The sequence below is a fragment of the Calidris pugnax genome, unplaced genomic scaffold (assembly GCF_001431845.1).
Source record: "Calidris pugnax isolate Ruff unplaced genomic scaffold, ASM143184v1 scaffold63, whole genome shotgun sequence".
Taxonomy (NCBI): Eukaryota; Metazoa; Chordata; class Aves; order Charadriiformes; family Scolopacidae; genus Calidris; species Calidris pugnax.
Window position 1 is genome coordinate 7,969,748 of NW_015090852.1, and position 21,054 is coordinate 7,990,801.

Consider the following 21,054-nt stretch of genomic DNA (forward strand, 5'->3'; position numbering starts at 1 on the left):
TAAGACACTCTGATCTGTCATATTTAGACAAACTAAGTGACATTTTCATGCTTACCAAAAAGCTGGCAGGTCTGGGCTCCCTAAATCATCTGGATATGAGAAACAGGGTGATGGGAGACATAAGTTAGCAGAGCATTCTTGTCACCATACCTCGAAAATGCACTTATACATGTTCTGTATGACAGATATACCAGGACAGAATTGCAAAGCATGGCCCAGAAAAAGCAGGTCTAAATCCTGTAAAGCTCTTCAAAATCCTGTGTGCTCTGGGCCAGGAGGAGTATTCTGTCCTTGCATGACACTGGGCAGTCAGAGCCCATGGTGGCAGCCCTGGAAAGCACACCTGACTCAGCATTGTAACCTGACTACCATGTACCTGTAGGGTTAATGTAACCAGCACCAGCCTGTGGGCCTCTGCATGGAGGTGGGGGAATCAAATTGGAAGGAGCTGGATTCTGTTCTTATTTGCACTTGGACAGTAATTCTTCAGAAGAAAAATCTGTCCTCCCAGGATACAAATATAATCAGCAGCAGGGCCAAGCTCTCTTAAAAGTAAATCCCATCCCTGGACTTTCACTTTTGTCCAGTCCTCCCCAGTGCCTCCTTCACTTTTTCCTTTCTAACTGGAAGCAAAGCGAGTCGGCTTGTGAGGGAGTCCCTGCCACAGCCTCTGCACCACCAGACCCAGCCCCTCAGGCCAAGGGCACTTGCTTGCTTCCCACGGCATGGGCTGAGAGGTGCACGGAGCTGGAGTGGAAAGGCACCATGCATTGCTGACACCTGCTTTTAGGTTTACAGTCACATAGTCAAAAAGGCAGCCGGAATTCATAAAATCTTAATAGTACATCCTATCATCCAGATGAAGAACATTGTATGGACTTGTAAAAATTTTTATAGAAGTGCCATTACTTTTTTCCTCTATCAGATTCAGATTAGATACGAGAAAGAAATTCTTTCCTGGTGAGGGTGGTGAGACACTGGAACAGGTTGCCCAGAGAAGCTGTGGATGCCCCATCCCTGGAAGTGTTCAAGACCAGGCTGGATGGGGCTTTGAGTAACCTGCTCTAGTGGGAGGTGTCCCTGCCCAGGGCAGGAGGGGGTGGAACTCAATGATCTTTAAGGTCCCTTCCACTCTAGCCATTCTATGATTCTATGATTCTATGATTCTATGACTAGTTTTATTTTCCTTCTAATCAATCTCTCGTCTTAGTGTCATCAGGGACACCATGCAATTTTTATAAGCATTAGCTATGATTATTTAAGAGAAATAACTGTTTCATTAACTTGAAAAAATGGTTATATAAGAAGAAAAATAATCTACTTCTGGCTTCTTAGTGTGAAATTTTTCAGCTTGTCTAATACTTACTGCCATCCTAATTTCAACGTATGTCCTCAGGCAGTTTATAGTATTCTAATTAGTGCATATATAATGAAATTTCATATGGTTGACGAAGAGAGCAAATATTATCTTTAAAAGTTTGGATTAGGATTTTGGCCAGCAATAATGCAGGCAAAGCTTCCACAGAAGTGAACAGTTTGGGCTGTGTGAGGACTGCAAGATATGAGCCATAGGTGATTTTTTTTATAACAGTGAACTTTTGCTGTTATTCTTTACTTTTATCAATTTGCTTCCCATTAGATACTTTTCCCGTCATTACACTGCAAATAAGCTATTTACAAAAGTGCCAGTATTTACATTTACACCTGATTGTTTCCAGCCAGTCTGATTTTAAATACCCAAATACATGAGGCAAAGTGACAATGATGATGCCTGTGGTCTCCAGAGGGAAACCTCCAGTGCTGACAAAACGCCTCTAGCCACTCGTCCGTGTGGGTAATTTAAAGGTCAGCTCTCAAACTTGTCTTTATATAGAGTGAAAGGGAAGAATTATCTGCAGTGGGACTTGTGTTTGGCTGCATTGTGGGGAAAACCATTACAACTTCTCACGCCAGATTATTATTAATGTCTAGAGTTTACTCACGAGTACACTATATGTATTACATGCAAACTTATATATTAATATATATTAATACCTTCTTTTATATAATGAACAGACATGCACACGCACACAATCCTTATCAAGATTTCTCAGTATAAACTACGCTTAGTTTATCAGTTACGATTCTGTGCTTACGTGCGGAGAAATCTTATATGAGAGATACATATAAGAGCACTTTTTTTCATTATAAAGATCATCTATTAATTATTTTTAAATAAAGTTTTCCAAGCTTCAAAACATAATTATTGCGGGGGGGGGGAAGGAGGGGGGGTGGAGAGAATAGGGAGGAGGAGAAAAGCAGACCTAAAACATCTCTTTTTTTCCACCAACAGATCAAGGTCAGTTGCCTCAGCAAAAGACATTTCATTTTTAAGCCTGTCTGTGCAAGATAGAAATCAATTATCTCTTATGATACAGAGAGCAGCGCGCAGCCCTGACAGGAGCCTTGCTTTATATACAAATATATTTGGAGTTCTGTTTCCGGACCGAGCTCTAGCTTTTTTAACCAGATGTTTCACTCTCGGCTCCAAAAGGGCAGCACAGGTAGAAACAAAAGAGGCTCATCAGCAAAGTAAATAATTATCAGTGTTGGGGAGGGGCGGTGGGTTGGCGGCGGAGGAGGGGGAGTGCCGGGCCCCTCCGCAGTGTCCCTTCGGACCGTCCCGGCGACGGCTGCCGCCCGCCCCGCACCGCGGAGCACCGCGCCGGGCAGCGGCTCCGCTTCTGGGCGGGCGGGGGCGGAGAGGAGCCCCTGCTTTGGGATTCACCCCCTGTTAGGGAGAAGCAGCCCCGTCCCCGCAGCGGGCAGGAGCGATCAGAGGGAGCGCGTTTTCCCGTCGCACCGTTAGCGGCAACAGGTCTAAGCAGTGCCGGGCTAGAAGGCGTTTTCCCTACTGAAGTCATGTAATCTACGAAGTAAAAAAAAAAAAAAAAGGTATCTGTGACTGATGACAGGACATCCACTTGATTTAATTTTGCAAGGAAAAGTTAATCAAATCTGGTAATAAAGTGTAAAAGTAAAAAAAAAAAAAAAAACCTAAGAGAATTCCTGCTTGCAAAACTGGATCTCTTAAGTGTCCTAAGGAATAAAGGTTTCCACACTGCCGAGGGTGCCCGGAGCGCCTCAGCTTTCGCACACGCCCCCCATCCCCGGGGGCTTTAGCCCTTCCACGCCTTCCAGTTTGTCCAGCAAAATCTGAGTCAGAGAGTCGCCTCGCAACAAGAAAGGGCTGAGCATCCGTGCCCACACGCGTACCGCCTCCCGGGCGGGCAGCCCGGCGGGAGGGAGCCCGGGGCGGCGGGCCGAGGTGCTCGGCGGTGCCCTGCGCCCCGGGCCGGGCCGGCGGGAGCAGACAGCGGCAGGAGGAGGTGAAGCGTTACGACACCTCGCTGATGACTCACTTAGCAATAAAAGAAAGGCAATCACAGAGGTGCTTTACCACCCACTTGGCCCGGCGCGCTTCTCGCTCCGGAGTCTCCTGTAGTTTTGCACGGCGCTGCTGCCAGGTGTTTATAAGGCAGCAGAGCATTCCAGCGTGCAGCAGTAAGCTTGGCCGGGCTTTAAAAATAGCTTCTCGGTCAATAATTGACTGTTTGGAAATGGTTCTCTGTGTCGGACCGGAGAGGATCGACATCTCCGTAAGGCAGCAGTGAATGATTCGCAGCAGGGAAAAAAAAAGGCAGTAGGCTTTGGAAAGCGATCCTCAGTGGTGTGCGTTTTACTACAGAAAGTGTTTCAGCCTGAAGCACCCACTCTGTTTCACTGACGGTGGATCAAAAATAGATACAGGAGGGAAAATGTATATTCTTGTGTTTGGGGGTTCTTTGGAGGTTTTTTGTTTGGGTTTTTTTTTTTTTTCAGTTCTCTAGAGAGAACTTCGTAAAGCCCGAGTTGGAGGCATTAACAGCCTCCGCTCCAATTAATCCCTAGGAATTAAAAGCAATATTTCCTCGGCAAAGTGATGAGAGGAGCCCATTGGCTACGGGATTTGGAAAGTTTCGAGGTACTTTCCCCATCCTACTGTAGGGGTGATCCGGTTATGACAAGGAGCAGAGGGGGGAAGACATGAGATGAAAGGAAAAAAAAGGAAAAAAGAGAAGAAGAGAAGAAGACAAAAAAGAGAAGAGAAGAGAAGAGAAGAGAAGAGAAGAGAAGAGAAGAGAAGAGAAGAGAAGAGAAGAGAAGAGAAGAGAAGAGAAGAGAAGAGAAGAGAAGAGAAGAGAAGAGAAGAGAAGAGAAGAGAAGAGAAGAGAAGAGAAGAGAAGAGAAGAGAAGAGAAGAGAAGAGAAGAGAAGAGAAGAGAAGAGAAGAGAAGAGAAGAGAAGAGAAGAGAAGAGAAGAGAAGAGAAGAGAAGAGAAGAGAAGAGAAGAGAAGAGAAGAGAAGAGGAGAAGAGAAGAGAAGGAAGGGCGGGGAGAGAAAGGAAAGAAGTAAAGGGGAAAAAAGAGTAGAGCAGAGCCTGTATTGGACCACTTTTCTGGTGTAAACAGTCTCGTAAAGTTGGGCGTGAGAGGTGTGTGAGGTGAAGCAGCAAACTCGCGTTCTGAACTTTTCCAGCTGCAGAGGAGTCCTGTGCCTGCCACCCGCTGCCTTCTCCGCGGCTTCTCCCGGGGCCGCTCCCGGCTCTGCCCGGGGCCGCGCCGCTCCGCGCCCGGGGCCGTCCCGCTCGGTGCCTGGGTCCGTGCCAGCCTGTGCCCGGGGACGGGCTGCCTGGCGGTGACTCTCGCCCCGCGCTTGGCTGAAGCCACCGGTTTCAGCGAGTGACGGGTGAGAGCGGCTCTGGGCTGGCGGCAAACGGGAATGCTCCACGGGAGAGGAAGGAGGACAGGATGCGGGTTTCTTTCCTTCTGAAATGCTTCCCTCTAAGTCTTTTTGATCGGCTTTGGATTTAGACTTCCCAGCAAAAAACTTTCAGTCCTCCATTTATCTATTTATTTCATTTGCTTCTGCGAAGTTTGTCTCGAACATTCCCCCAGAAAAGTTCTCTTTCGCTAGTTTGCTGGGAAAATAAATCAAACCTTTTCTGGTACGCTTTCCGACACAAAGCTAGAAGGGAGTGTGCTATTTGTTGCTCATCCAGCAGACCCTCAAAGTTGGAAATGTCCCTGCTCAGAGAAAAAGGCTTTGAAATTTGCCCAGGTTCTGTGGCCTCTTAGAAGCTGTAAGAAATTGGAGTTTGCCTTGAAATATCATCACACAGAACCCTCTACCTTGAAAACAAAGAGGTGGGAGAAGCTTCAGATTATTTAAAATTAGACCGTGTTTTTTTAATGTAAATGTACATACATTTAAATAGGGAAGTATAAAATATTCCAGGTCTTGCCGCTTGTACTAATCAAGGCTGCTGGAGGCTCCCCGAGCCATCATCTTTTATAATTATAATTACACGCGTCAATCAAGACCTTCAGGCAAAGTCAGAACAAGGCAGGCAAACTCAGGAGAGAAATCACATTAAAAAAAAAAAAAGTTTGGAGAAGTTAGTAAGGAATGGAGAAGAGATTAGAAGAAAGGGTAATTAAGGTTGCTCAAGGCAATCGTGAGAACTAGTACTCCATGTTAAATTAAATATAGCCACAAGGGACCAGGTATCATTTATAATATGTACTGCCCTAAACTGTTACTTCGGAGAAATGTGGATGTGTAATAACCACTCCAAAGTATTTTCATCCATAGCGATAGCTCGCGGAGTGGCTTCGCGATGTACAGTTTGAACTCGCTCCAAACCCTTCCCCGGCGGAATGACATTAAGTCCACGACTAGGAGCGAAGAGCCCGGGGACTAGTGGCAGGGCCGTGCCCAGGGGGGAATACTGGCCGGGGAGAGACGGCCCGGCCCGGACCAGCCTCGGGTGGCGACAGGCCCCGGACACGCTCGGGGCGGTTTCGCCTCCCCTGTCCGGACGCGGGGTTTCCTTCCCTGGGTTTCGCCTAAAATGCGGGTGCCTTTCCCGGAGCAGCGATAACGAGAGCGCAGCACGGAGCGCCCCGGCAGGGCGTCGCCGAGCGGCGTGACCCAGCCGGCGGCGAGCCGGAGAGAAGGAGCCGTCTCTTTCCCCGACGGAGCCCAGCGAGCTGAGCACGCAGGTCCCTCGGTGTCTCCTGCCGAGGTGTGCTACGCTTCCCACCGCTCTGCTGTAAATGCGGCCGGAGCTGCGCTCTGCCAACGCTTCTCCTGCGGGGAAGGGCTGCGAGGAGGCGAAGCTCCTGGGCGAGCTGCCCCCGGCGTCCTCTGGCCACCCGTCGGGCCAGCAGCAGGCTGAAGCGGCCCGGCTGAAGGTCCACAAGCCCGGAGGGCCGCGGCCCAGCCGCTCCGCGGGGCTCCCCGGCCCGCAGCCCCGACCCCCTCCCGGCGGGCGCCCGGGGTAGCGGAGCGGAGCCGCCGCTGCGCAGCGGACGCCGCCGGTGCCGAGCTCGGCGCAGGGCGATGCTACAGGGAGACGCCTGCCAGAGGTGTTGCTCGCAATTAACGTATCTAGGAACAACTTCCCAAGGGCCGAGACGGGGTCTCAGCCCGAGCCGCTTCTGCCTAGAGGCGAGGGCATTCCCTCGGGATGGTTTCCATCCACCCCGCCGTAGCCATCGAGCTGGCCTTTCCCAACGCTCGCCACTTTGCCGTCCTAAAACTTCGTCGCAAGCGAACTGCTAAACTGTGAAATTATAACTTGAGAAATACCGTGTTGATGCGGATCAAAAGTTCACCTGCTCCCCCTCCCGCACGACGGGGAACGGGGAAGGGGTGAGAATGGAGGGAGCCCGAGAGTTCCGAGCCTCTGCGCCTTGGGGCCATCCCCAAAATGTTAATCCCTGCACAGAGAAGGAAAGAAAAAGATCTTTTCTACCCCAGTGGTGCTGATGTTAGGTTAGCTCGGGCTCTGCGCTGAATTAAGCAAAGGTCTCTTTTTCCAGTTACTGGATGGGAAAAGTTCAAACCGTCTAGGAAAGAGCACAGCCGAGCCCGCTCTCGGCACGTGGAGGGCTTGTCCCACCACTGGTCACCTTACGATCATCACAAATACTTAATAAGTTACAACAAGGGTCAGTTTTCACAAACTCTATCCCAATCGATAGGAAATGCTATACCCTGCGCTGGAGATGGTTCCGCGCCTCACTTTCAATCGGAAGCAATTTTCACCCCGCCAAATGTTTTCGTCTCTTAATATACACAACGGAGATGAAAGTGTCAGAGGAGCACGGGCAGCCAGGCGCTCGGGCGGGGGCCTCGGATGCTTCCAAAGGTGCAAATATCGCTCATCCCACACCGCCAAAGCGCCGCGCCGCAGTGGGAGCTGCGCGGAGTCCCCCGGGCGCTCCACGCGTGGGAGGGGTGGGAAGGGCAGCGGGGGCGGGCAGACCCCCCCGTCCCGGCTCGCCGGGCGGCACGGCACCCCGCCGCCCCCGGGCCCCCCGCCACGCCACGCCGCGGGGCCGCCCGGAGACACCCGCTTGCGAGAAACGAGTTCTTTGGGACAACTTGGAAATGAGTGCCGCTTGGTGCACCGTGAGCCGGGAAAGGGAGCCTCTTGCTCAAGCGACGGCTCTGCCAGGGAACTAGGTTTTGTGCAAACGGTGCGACTGGCACCGACAGATTTCGCAAGAAGTTTAGGGGAGGGAGACTCAAAAAGCCCGAATAGGTACAGCGAGCTCAAGCGCGGCTCCCGCCCGCTTTTTGCGCGGCGGCAATGTGGACGCAAGGGCTGGGGTTCTCCAAGCGCAGGGGTTTCCGCTGACTACCCCCGCCCGCCTGGAGGGAAGGCGAGGGTCGGGGTCACCGCAGCCGCCGCTGGCCGGGCGCGGGGTTTGCCCCGCCGGCCCCACGGGAGCTGGAGCGGGGCTGCCCGCCGGCAAGGAGGCACACCGCTGGAGGGGGGGCAGGCGCAGCCCGGCTCGGCGCAGCTGGTGGCCCCTTGGGCTCCGCTGGGGGGGAGAGGGGTGGCTGCATCCCAGGACCCCACCCCGAAGCCCGGTTTAACAACCGGGCAGAGGGTGATCGCGCTGGGCAACTGTGAGTGCTCCTACGCGTGTGTGTGCGGTGCGTGTGTGTGCGCGGCGGGTGTTGCTCATCCCGCCTCTGCCTTATTGGCTGCAAGGGTGGTGTCGCCCCCCCCGCCTCCGCCGGAGCCCCCCGCGCCCCGCAGCCCCCGGGCTCAGGGAGCGCCTCCCCGCGGGCCCGGGGCTAGAGGTCCCGACTCGGCACCTCCGCACTTGTGGCGGGGGGGAGAGGGGGAGGAGGAGGAGGAGGGAGGAAGGGAGGAGGGGGACGGGGGTGGGAACCCTGTCCAGCAGCACCAGCGGCGGCAGAGCGCTCCCGTGCACTGTGCCGCTCCGCATGGATCGGGGCGCTGGGCTGCCTCCGCTCTGAGCCCCGGGCGGAGTTGCTGCGGGCTCCCGGGGTTCCTCCTTCCTCCCCGGCACCCCCCAGTCTTCCTCCTCCTCCTTTCCTCTCCGCCCCCGCTGATTGCAGCCTGACTGCCGCTCCGCGGCTCCCCCAGCCGCGGGCACCCGGCGGCTCTTCCCGGCGGCCGGGACCGCTCGCTGCTCCCGCTGCAGAAGGGCAAGGGCTGGCGTGGAGCAGAGGGAGGGAAGAGGAGGAGGAGGAACAGGCAGCGGCCGCCGAGCGCCCCTTGCTCCAGCTAAATCTGTGCTGCCGTGTCCAGGTGCTGGTGTCGCGGACGGACACGGAGCTCCCACCCCGGCCCGCGGCCGCCTTGTCATGCTGCCCAAAGTCGAGACGGAGGCCCTGGGACTCGCCCGGTCGAATGGGGAACAGGGGCAGATGCCGGAAAACATGCAAGGTAAGGGGGGAAAAGCACGGCGCTCCCCCTCCGCGCACGCTCGGGCCCCCCTCAGCAAACCGACCCTTCGTCCTGCCAAAAAAGTTTACGGCTGCTGACTGTGAGCTTCCCGCCGCCGCCCGCTCCGCGCCCTGCCGAGCCCCTGCCTTCGCGGGCCAACTTCCAGCGTGGCTCGGGCGGGCACTGGGGGGCGGGCCACCAGCGCCGAGGCGACGGCAAGACCCCAGCCGGGAGGTGCAACCGTGGCCGGGGCACCGTGCAGCATCTGGCCGGCGAGACCCCGCCGGTCACTGCTCGGGGACACCGTCCCCGCTGCAGATCAGGGGAGATCTCGGTCTCGACCCCGGTGCGCGCAAAACTGACTCGAAGTTTACGGCCGGGGGAGTTACGCGGGGAAGTCTTACTGAGCACCCTGCGAGCCACGCACCGTCCCGAAACGGGGCCCCGAGGGCTCTGTCCCGCGGGTGCGGCGCCCGCAGGCACGGCGCAGGTGGCAGCGGCGGCGCTGGCAAACTTCGCAGCAGAGAGCCCCGACGCCGCGGCGGATTTGCGCGTTTGCGGGGCAGAAGGCAGCGGGATGCCCCAGCTGGGATGGAGCTGGAAATGCCTCTGTGGGACGGGACGGGACTGTTCCCCGTACCCCGCACGGAGGGAAGCGGCGGACACCCCGCCCGAGGGCTGCTGCGGGGGGGTCGGCTCCCTGCCTCGGTGCTGGCAGCCCGGTACGGGGGCACAGCCCGGTACGCGGGCACTGTCCGCCCCGCCCTGCCCTGCGCGCCTCTCCCGAGGCAGAAACTCCTATCCCGTCTACTCTTTCGAAATGATTCCCCTCTCCTCCCGGGAGCCTGCTGGGAACCAGAGACGGGGTGGGCCAGGGGCCTCGGAGGTTCTGGGGGCGGCGAATCCCCCCCTTTCCTCGCCCGCGGAGGCGCCGTGCCAAGGCACGGCTCTCGGAAAACCCCTGCTTTCCCACTTGGATTTTGTTGCGAGCAGGGGGAACTTCGTCCCAGCGCCGGGCCCTGGAGCCGCGGCCGCGGGAGCAGAGGGGAGGGCCGGGCCCTCCTCCTCCTCCGCCTGCGGCCGCCCCGTGTCCGCCCCACGCCGTTGGCAGGCAGCGATCCCCGGCCGTGCCGGGATCTCTCTGGAAACGTTTTCCCGGCTGCGTGCTGACGGGTTAATGCCCCCCCCGAGCTCCTCGGTAGCTCCCCGAGCAGCACCGGGACGCAGCCCCCTTGCCCTGGCGGAGGGGCGCGCAGCTCCCGCGCCCCCAGCCGGGCGCCCAGCCCGGGGGCTTCGGGCGGACTCTGACCGCTCCGGTGTCCTCGAACTGTGGCAGCCGCGGGGTTACCGGCAGAGGCGACATCCTGAGCGGTGCCGCTGCGATGCCCGGCGCCTCTCGCCTTGCTCAAGAGTCCTCCGCTGCCGCTGCGCTTGTGGAGCAGGTCGGAGGCTCAGCAGCAGGGAAGGGGAAGGAAACCGGCCCCGCGGAGAGGTTTCTTTTTGGGAATAACCAGAGCGGCTGACTGGGCTCTTTGTGGGGGGAGCCCGGCTCGAGTGATCGAGCTCTGTGCCTTCATTCAGCTTGTTTTACGCCCACCTCGTCCCCTCCTGACGGCCGGCTCCTCCCCGCCTTTTCCCCGAGCGGCAGAAACTTCAGGCGGCCCCGGCGCGCAGGTTTCCCGCCGGTACCGGGGGGCGCCGGCTGGGCAGACCCCGACCGCACCCCCGGAGGACGGGGGTCCCGACCCGCTGTCTCTCTGCCGACCCGCCGGCAGCCGTGCCGCCGGGGGCTAAAAGGGTCTCCCCCGTCGCGGCGGGGCCGCTGGATGAGAAACCGGGGGCTGGGGCGGGCGGGGGGAGAGAGCTGGCTCGGGCGGTCACCCCCAGACTACGAGTTCGGGGGGCGCGGAGGACGTTGTCTTAAGCTGATTTTGGAAGTAACTTGCATTTTAACGCGGCGCAAAAAAGTGCTGGGTCTGTAAGATACAAGTTTACGCTAAGTAAATATTTGCAGGCTGATGTGGAAAGAAAACTTCAAAGGAAACGAAGTGAGTTACTTTAAATACGCAAGTGACACTTAATTTTTTCGTTCTGCTTTTTTTAAAGCTTGCCCCTGACCATTTTTGGATTTAAATTAATTCATTTAGTTTGTGATTCCATAAACTAAGGACTAGGTTAAGGGCACCCCGTAAATACAAATATTTAGAACATAAAACTGAGGAGCTGAAGGTTTTTGTTCCGCTTGCTAAGTAATATGCAGATTTGCTGTTGATGAAAAGTTGCCTATCTCGATGCAAGCTGTGTTTTTAAAAATAAAACTTCACCCCCCACCCCCAATTTGCAATACTGTGTGTGGTGATGAGTTTTCTCTCTAGATGAGAACAGTCGCAGAAAATTTGAGTTATTAATGTAAATTCTAATTGAATGTGCTATTTCTCCTTTCCCCAGTGTCTCAGTTTAAAATGGTGAATTACTCTTATGATGAAGACCTTGAAGAACTGTGTCCAGTCTGTGGAGATAAAGTGTCTGGGTACCATTATGGACTTCTCACCTGTGAAAGCTGCAAGGTTCTGTTCTAATTACTTCATACAAGCACAAGTGCAACAAAAAAAGTTTCAAATATAAGCATGAAAAATGATAAGAAAACAGATGTGTAATAATTCAGCTTATTTCTGATATGTTTCTTGTTACACTCATGTAAAAAATTAACAATCAAAAAGCTTTAGGATTTAGAAGTCTCTTGGAGAGATCTCACCTGCACAAATGGAAACAACTTGGATTGTAGGTTTATCATTGCTTTTAAGTATTTTGCTGTTATGAAGTGATGTAGTTTTAGAACAATTCCTAACTGCCCTAAATATCGATTTTAGTTGATTAATATACATTTGGAGTATTCTGCTCCTCGAAGATAAAGTAGGAAAAGTATCCCCAACACAGATGAGCTTTGCAAAATTTAAGCAGCTTTCTTAAGATATTTTTCATCCATCAGTATTACAATGTAAATTTCTGTGACTATAATGACCATGCACTTTTTTCATACAAACTATAACTGTCAGAGCTCACTTGATACACAAAGTCAAGTAACTAATGTATGATTTGTTTTAGATCATTCATTAATTTTGAGAATAAAATATTTGTAAATGCAACTGATCATATTGGAAGATAAATATAGCTGCATGGTTGCATTATACTAAAGGGTTTAAATACTTATAAATTTATTGCATTTCAAACTTGTCATGTAAAATTTTTTTAAAGTTCTTTACAGTTATTTAAGTAATGCACTGTAAAAGAAACTCCTTTGAAAAAACAATGCAATTTAAAATAAATAGTTGCATGGGAAAATCAACTTAGCACATTATATTTTCATTAAAAAATAATCAGTGAGAAATGAACAACAAGCACTTATTATGCCTCTGGCATGCACCACTGGGATGTACAGTAGCCAGAGGTACTTTGTATTTCTGTTGTCTTTGCAACAGTGTCCCTACTTATTTCATGTAAAACTACTTTAAAAGGAAAAGTTTAATAATTTTGCAGTGATTAAAGAACACAAAAGGAACTAGTCAGCCCCGCTATCTGCTACCACTGTTAGGGGCACAGCAGACTACAGCCAGTTTTACCAAGCTTTGATGTAAGTTTATAAAACAGCACTAATACAAGAAAACCTCTTCTGGGGTCTGGTGGTTTTCTCCTAGGTACATCTCACTGTAATTTAAAATAAACTATGTAACTTCATAAATCCTTGAGTGGTGTCTGAAAAATATGTTACAATGATTTCCATAAAATAAAATGCTGAAACTCACTGTTCAAGCAAAACAGGCTAACTTTTGTATCTATCACACAGGGATTCTTTAAGCGAACAGTCCAGAATAACAAAAGGTACACATGTATAGAAAATCAGAATTGCCAGATTGACAAAACACAGAGAAAGCGATGCCCTTACTGTCGATTTCAAAAATGTCTAAGTGTTGGAATGAAATTGGAAGGTAAGAGCTATAGTCTTGCTGATATTGTTAACTGTACTATATATTGATTTTGAAAATGATAGGATTATATATGTTATTACATGCTATTTTATTTTTAAAATGCTACATATTTATTGTGGTTCTGAAATTATAGTAAAAGGTGACTTTGTGTGCCCAATTAAACTGTCACTTCATTAAAAAAAATCTATCATGTAAATGGTAAATCACTAACAGCTACTCAAAACCATAATCCATTTTTTCATATACGTATATAATTGGATATTTCAGTATTTTAAAGTTTATGAAGGAATGGGTCTAGATATAATAGTTTTGCAGGTTTTTTAAAGACTTAGTTTAGATTAAACATAAAATATGTAAGAAGTGTCCAGATTAGAAAAAAAAAATAATTAGTCATCATTATGGAGAGTGATCTGATTTTATTTATATTTTATCTAGAGTTGGTTTTTTTTAAAATATATTCTTCTGACAATAAGCCAGAAAACAGAAAAACAGATAAAATAAGAGGTTTTTTTCTCACACTGACTTGCCTTTGGGATTAAGGAACCCAATAATCTCTAAAATTGTGTCCTATATTTTCTGATGCTACACCTGAGATGCCATTACAAATGAAAGAGAATAAGGCTCTTTGAAGTATACTTTTGGACTTCATTTCACTTTCTCGTGCACAGAGAACAATGAAAAGTGTACAATACCCTTTGAGATAACCGAATGCAAAATTATCAACTTGAATTTGAGAATCATACACAGTTCATTCTGACTTTGATATATAAAATATTAAAATTCCAATTTCACAGCAAATGACATTTCTGCTTGACCAAGGACAAGCCCTAAATTCCTAATTCTTACAATTGTACTGAAGTGGCATTCACCCTAGACGCTTAACCAGGAAAAATCAGGCCAAGGAGGGCAACCATAAACCATTAACGGAACCATAAAGGATAAGACCCAATCACCGAGTCTGGCAAAGGAAAGCTGTTGATGTAACTGAAGATAAACAGAAAAATCAGTCTCCTGCAGTTTTATGGATTCAATACTGTTCTGTTTGCCTACAAGACAGAGCTAGCACTGACACACTGCACTAAACATCCTGAATCACTGCATGTTCTTCCAAATTCAAATAGTACAATAACAGGACATTTGGAATCCTGTTCTCATTGTTGACGTTAAGAATAAGGATAAAATACCTTTATCTCCTCCTACTTTTAACTCCTATCAGTTGCTGACAATGGTGCAGGACCAAATTTTGTTTTCTGTGATTACATGCAGTTCATCTTAATTTCTATAGGAGTTATACTAATTAATCCATTTTGGTTCCAAGTTTTTAATTGTAGAATACCTGGGAGGATACTATGTATACAGATTTAAAATTAATTACATTTATCACCCTGTTGATTTAATTATTTTGATTTCCTGCATTTTGCTCAAAATCAACATTCAACGGCAACATTAGCAGCAGCATTTTTACTACAAATTAAAGCAAAGTGCTTGTAGTTTTAAAGACACTCTAGAAAATGTACTCTGGCTTCCTTATCCCCACATCCATACAACTTCTCTTCCTTTGTTTAGAAAATTGGAAGAACACGTGCTTCCATAATTGTAAATACTTGTGACATTTATATGTGTATTTCCCTGATAGCAATATATATAGCCTTAAAGTCTAGTTCATAAATTACCATGGACCAAAAAAATCATTAAACGTTAAAGTCCTTATGATAATGTACAGTATTATGCGTATCTAGCATTCATAATAAATTTTTAATGTTCTACTAATCCCTAAGATAAAAAGCTCAAGAACTTAACCTCCAGCAATCTCAGCAGTCTCAACATGTCACCAGGCTGTCAAAGGTTCCTCTTTCAATCTAATTGCCGTTGGGCAAGGTGGGCTTGGTGAGAGCTCCTCGCTAGTCCATTACATATATACCATGGTGACAGACACTGCTGTGACAGAGACCACCAGTATGACTCCCAAGGCAGCTGTTGAAGTGGATTTGTTTTAATTATTTCTAATTCCAAAGATATTACAAGCCGGAACAGTGTCAATAGTTTCTGTTTCACTTCCACCTTCTGTGTGGAAGGCAGCAAGCTGACAGCTTTCTCTCTGCACATTCCAACTGCAGCTAAACATTTCTGTAGAGCTGTTCAGCTAACTCGAAATCTCTTAAAGTTTTACACCAACCTGAACAGAATTTTCAAAAGGAAATACTTCCTTTTTGCCCAGAAAAACATATTCCCCTTTATGACTACTGAACATTTCGCAATTTACGTTTCAGATGTTTTGCTGCGGTGGAAGTCAGTAATGGAATGATTATAATGAGACAATGTGGTCCGCTGGATACGTCTCAGACAAATTCTGGACATCAGCCCTTGTTTCTTAATGACATGTTAGCTTGACATAAAACCAAATATACACTGAGATCTCCACATGATCCCATAGCAGGTGTGAAATTCCTGTAGCCAACCATTGTGTTTGTCCCTGTGTCCTAATCAATGTAAAGAGAAGTCCTTCTATGTTAGTAATATATGCATGTGATATTTAAATTATCAGAAAAAGAGCGACATTTGTTAAGTCAAAAGAAATCTTTTTCTTTAGGAATAGAATTGATATTTTGAGCTTTAAAAAAAAAAAAAAAAGTTACATTTTTACATTTCTGCTCTGTCCTAATGTATGTTTCATTAAAGAATGTTGATTCCAAGTTTTAATTATGATTTACTTCCTTCCTCTCCCCTGACAGCTGTGCGAGCTGACCGAATGCGAGGCGGTCGAAACAAGTTTGGACCAATGTACAAGAGAGACAGGGCATTGAAGCAGCAAAAGAAAGCTCTTATCAGAGCAAACGGACTTAAACTGGAAGCCATGACTCAGGTGATCCAAGCAATGCCGACTGACCTGACAATATCTTCTGCAATCCAGAACATCCATTCTGCCTCCAAAGGCCTACCTCTGAACCATACTGCCTTGCCTCCTACAGACTATGACAGAAGTCCCTTCGTAACCTCCCCAATTAGTATGACAATGCCACCCCATGGCAGTTTGCAAGGTTACCAAACCTATGGCCATTTTCCAAGCCGTGCTATCAAGTCCGAGTACCCTGACCCGTACACTAGTTCACCAGAGTCAATAATGGGCTACTCATACATGGATAGTTATCAAACAAGCTCACCAGCAAGTATTCCACATCTGATATTGGAACTCCTGAAATGTGAGCCAGACGAGCCACAAGTCCAAGCTAAGATCATGGCATATCTGCAGCAAGAGCAAGCCAACAGAAGCAAACACGAGAAGCTCAACACATTTGGGCTTATGTGTAAAATGGCTGACCAAACCCTCTTCTCCATTGTTGAGTGGGCTAGGAGTAGCATCTTTTTTAGAGAACTTAAGGTAGGTAACAATCTTACATTATATTATCATTCAATCAAGAAAAATATACCATTTGTTACAATGTTGTACTTCAAGCAAGAAAGTATGGTTTATCTTTTTTTTTTCCCCCCAAGTGTCTTATTCTTATTTTATTTGGCTTGAAGTAGGAAGTATTATGAGGAGAAACTTGTGGTTGTCTTCCACCTGAGCCTGTAATTAGCTGTAGCAAAGAGGTTGAGTTTAGCTCTTCTGTACTTTACTATTTATCACGACCGTTATTAACCACCATAGGGCCTTGCATAAATTTTATTCCTTTCCTGTTAGCATTGCTCACTGTCTGGCTTGTATTCAGAGTTGTAAGCATGCCTGTTATCCCATTCTACATTCATTTATGTAATTATTTCATTACCTCACTTAACACATGGGGGAATGCCATTTCTGTCCTTTATAAGTCCATTTCTGGAATATTCACTTTCTCAATGAGATACCATTCTGTGCATTCTTGCATGTGGTTAACCATGAAGGCTGAATCCTAAGCAGGGTGTACACAGAACAGAAAGCAAGGAGGAATAAGATACCTTAAGGACTCCTTTAGGTTCTCATCACCACTGATACATGGGGTTTTTCTTTAACCTAGGCTGGCTACAGTGACCTGTAGGCTCTTAATTCTGTTGAAGTACCCAATAAATCTTCATGCACAGCTCTCTGGTGGCCAGAAATTCCCCCATTTACATTTTTCACCCTTTTTGTTAAGGCAATTTTGTGGTCTGTTGTGGTCAGGACTGAAATTTTAAGCCAGAAATTTGGGATCAGACAATAAATTACAGTTTTTAACCACTCTCTTGATAAAGAAATGAGCTCTGGAAGGAATACAAGATCTTGTGTCTCAAAAAAATCTTCAAGATGATGAACTCAAATCAAATATGAGTTTCCCTACTATATTGCTAGTTGCTGAATCTCTGTTTGCTACACAGAAATGTTTTTGCCACAACTATTTGCTGCTGAAATCTGTAAAGTTTTGTGACCACCCATAATTTCCTGCTGACTGCTGTCAAGCTAAGGGAAAATAATACAACATCCAAAACCAACAGCCACTCTAGAAGCTCACTGAGAATTGAATCTACATGAATCAAGAGCACAGAAAGGAGATCCCATTAAAAAGCCGTAGTCAGGACGCTCACCACAACAGTAATTCTGTCATAACCATAATGATGCAGACACATGAAATAAAGCCTGATAACAAGAAAAGCAAGCTGCATACATTGCACGTACAACTCCAGGTTCTCTCCAGTTTTTCATGAGAATGGTTGCAGGAACCATTAAAAACTCAGTCTATGTAAAGAGAAAGAAGGGAGGAAGTTTACTCAGAGAGGAAAAAGAAAATGGATTAGAGAGAGGAAAAGACTGTCACATTTTTGTTTGCTATCTAGGTTGTTTACAATTTTATGGTAATCTATAAGCCATGCTAGCCAATTTAAATACTTTAAAAATGAAAACTGCAAACACGTTACATTTCCCATAGACTGTGTTCTAAATATCAGGGACCAGATCTTTCTACCCATATACTGAGGAGTACTTTAGTCAAGAGTAACCATGTTAAAAATCACTGAGACTTGCAGAACAAGATACTCTTCAGTGCAAGAATTTTTAAGTTATATTCTGCCCTACAATTCCATTTATGATTAAAGTGAGAATATAAGAAGATATTCAAGCAACATTTTCTTTTTATGGTTCCATAGCTTAACCTATAGGCAGATTTCATAAGCATTCAACATACTAAGAATACTTTTAGAGACGGTCTTCCCCTCCAGCCTCAGCTTGGATGATATTCTATAACCAACATATGTTTACTAGTACGGACACAAAAGGCGCAGAAATTTGTTTCATGAAAATGCTGACCAACTTCTGGCTCTGGATGTATGCATACACTACCAGGTACATACATATTTCTGGAAGTACATATATTCTAGAAATATATTGAGCCTTTCACACATTTTAGAAGGCATTGTTTTCATCTTAGTATTTGTACCATTTACATCTTAGAAACTTAAGTATCCTCCCTTCTGGCATATCCAGGTCTTTTTTTTTTTTTTTTAATTGGACAAGATCAACTAAACTGCACACCACTCCAAAACAGTAACAACACACTTAGAAATCCATCCACATACAATATTTAGGGATCAGATTACACATAATGCTAAGAACTTAAAGCTTCTCAACTTCAAAAAACTGAGGTGCTCAAAGCATGTTTAGGTCAGGCTCTACTGTGTTACCTGCACCAGGTGACACCATATCTCTGCAGCTGAGAGGAGAGGATCAGAATTAAACAAAAGGTTTCCATACCTTTCCTGAATACAGCTCTCTTCTATCCATCCATGGTTTCAGCTCCTTCTGATCAAGGTAGCAAAACCAGCTATTTCAGATTGCTGCACAGAACATAAATACCTGTGGGGGAGGAAGAAAAAAACACACCTAAGGATATGATAGGGAGATTTTAAATTCAGAAGAAAGGGAAAAAGCAATTGTAATAAAGATGCAACTAGATTTTCAGAACAGCTAACTTTGTTCCCTACCCCTGTACACAACAGAGAAGTATGTATTTGCTTGAGAAGATATTTTCCTATTATTCCTACTTGTCTAAATTTAAGAAGAGATTTGTGAGATGTCTTTCAGATAAGACAGGTGCATTACCAGAACTCTGGGACTAAAATGTCAAATTACTCAAATAATTAAACCGTAAAAAAGCACAAATGTGCTTTGTATGAAATTCATCATGATTTTGTCATGATAAATGATGCCTTGCACAACTGGCTGCAAGTTACTGACAGCATGTTTGCCATTCTTTACTGTATCCTTTCACTTTATTCAAAATTTAATCTTACACATTTGTCTCTTCAATTCATACAGAAAGGCAAACATTTTCCTTTCTGCTACACCTAGAGATTTGTAGCTTAGAGAATTCAGGAAAGACTGAAAAGGAGGACGACATAATAAAAAAAAAATAATGTCCTAGCCCATCAGTGGTTTAGGCCACATTTACCCTAAACATAATAACAAAAACCCACCACTGAACTATATTTTTAAAGTTTTCTCTTTTTCTTTCTATTTGGCTGAAAAATTGATTTTTTTAAAGAGATCTCAAGTGATAACAAACATATTTTAAAACATTATTTCATGAAGCATTTATCAGCTTATGCTTATCACAGTCTTCTCATTTGTTGCTCTACAAATTGTCAACACCTCTTTTAGAATGTTTTATACATGTAAGCATGTAAAAGGTAAAAATATTGACTGGGCGAAACTACCTACAGCATGCACTGCGTTTTACAGAATTTGACCTGTGTGTGAATTTAAGTATGTAATTTAAGGCCACTGCTCATATTTACTTAGGAGCAGATCCTCCCATCTTCATGTTGGATATCAGCCATCAACAGAAATATTAAGCAAACTAGTTCAGATTAGTAATAACGTCAAAGTAAGATCCAAAGCAGCCAGTGGCAATCCACTTTGAATTTAACACCTGCTAAAATCTCAAACATACCCATCTGTCTTGTGAAGCCAGAATACTTTTAGTATTTAGTAATTATATCATAAATGCTGGGGTTTTGACATCACATTATTACTTGCTCATTCATAATGAGAAATGTTTCTGTATAATTGTTTATACACAGATGAAATAAGAATACGCAGATAACCCCCCTAGTAGAGTCATGACAATACTAATAGTAATGAAGGCCTTTGTTTGCTATGCTGGAGTTGCTGAAAGCTCAGTAAATATAAAAGTAAGATATATCCATCCTATCCTCAGCTAAGAAAACTCAGGAATGCCCTGGGGATGCTAGATTTGTAGCCAGCTGTCTTAGTCGGGTGAAAGGTCTTTGTACAAAGCTAAAAAGAAAATATTGCAAGAGTTTCTAGAGTCCAAAGGTTACCTGGCCCCAAGAAAGGATGCAGACAGTTCCACTGGACTGGTCTTTCCCCATCAGCCTGCATCAGGGAAAATTCAACAACTGCTTCCAAAGCTGAGTACTCCTGAACCCATAAAAGAAAGCAGTCTCTTCTTGGGGCAGGAAGAAAACAAGACCTACACTGTAGGATACTTTCTCCTGGCTGAGGATCAGAAAATTAACTAAATGTTGATAGTTACAAAAAAAGGCACTGAAGGACTTATGACTCACAAAACGTATTACCTTGATTTATTTGGCTATTTTAGTGAGGATGTCATAGGTCAAAGTTCTATGTGAGCACAAACCCATTTAGTGAATGATTGCAGGAAGAGCCAGTGTACTCCATGTTAAAGAAGCTCATCCTAGAACCATTCACTGAGTTTGCAAATTTACACCACTCAATGATGTCAGACTGTATCAGTTCTCAGACAGATTTCTTGTTATAAGTATAAATTTGTCCACGCTTACATTAGCAGCAAATGTGGCCTTCAAATAAACAATGGTTTAAACACGTATCTCAAAAGGACCCTATCTATAGAACTTCTACTGTACATGGTAACAGAGATGTTTTGGCAGCTAATAAGCAAACAGAGGCCTGGTTTTGCATTGCCTATTTCCCATAAGCGCAACTATATTAGCAGAGTATCAAATTATGTCATAAAACAGTGGAAATTTAGCATGAACAGGATTAACAGAACTCCTGGAATCTCTTATCTTTTTTCTGTAAAATGTATTTAGATAGATATAGTAATATACTCAATACATCAGCTTTAATTTCAAATTTCAGTCTCTGTGTAATTAAGTATCAAGAAATGCATGGAAAATAAGGAATTATAGTACAGAGAACCAATTATTAAACTACATTAACACAGAATATGGAAAAAAATAGGGCAGGTTTGGAGTTTTTTTGAGAAAAAAAAACATCAGCAGTGGAATACCTTAAAAGTTCTTCTTCAGGCTGATGAACGGTTGA

The 21,054-nt window shown here is 46.3% G+C and overlaps 1 protein-coding gene across 4 annotated transcripts in view; it reads left to right on the plus strand.

The window, feature by feature from the left end:
* NR5A2 (nuclear receptor subfamily 5 group A member 2) overlaps positions 1-21,054 on the plus strand; it is a 94,744-nt gene that overhangs the window by 2,080 nt on the left and 71,610 nt on the right. Inside the window, exons 1-5 of one of the 4 annotated variants that reach the window (XM_014943595.1) lie at positions 7,558-7,629; positions 8,653-8,790; positions 11,239-11,357; positions 12,635-12,776; positions 15,509-16,155. In XM_014943595.1, the coding sequence (XP_014799081.1) occupies positions 8,709-8,790; positions 11,239-11,357; positions 12,635-12,776; positions 15,509-16,155 (990 nt within the window). In that variant the 5' untranslated portion in view covers positions 7,558-7,629; positions 8,653-8,708. Of the gene's footprint in view, positions 1-7,557; positions 7,630-7,907; positions 8,001-8,652; positions 8,791-11,238; positions 11,358-12,634; positions 12,777-15,508; positions 16,156-21,054 lie in introns of those variants that run through there. The other 3 variants (XM_014943594.1, XM_014943593.1, XM_014943596.1) reach the window with 3 other exon arrangements.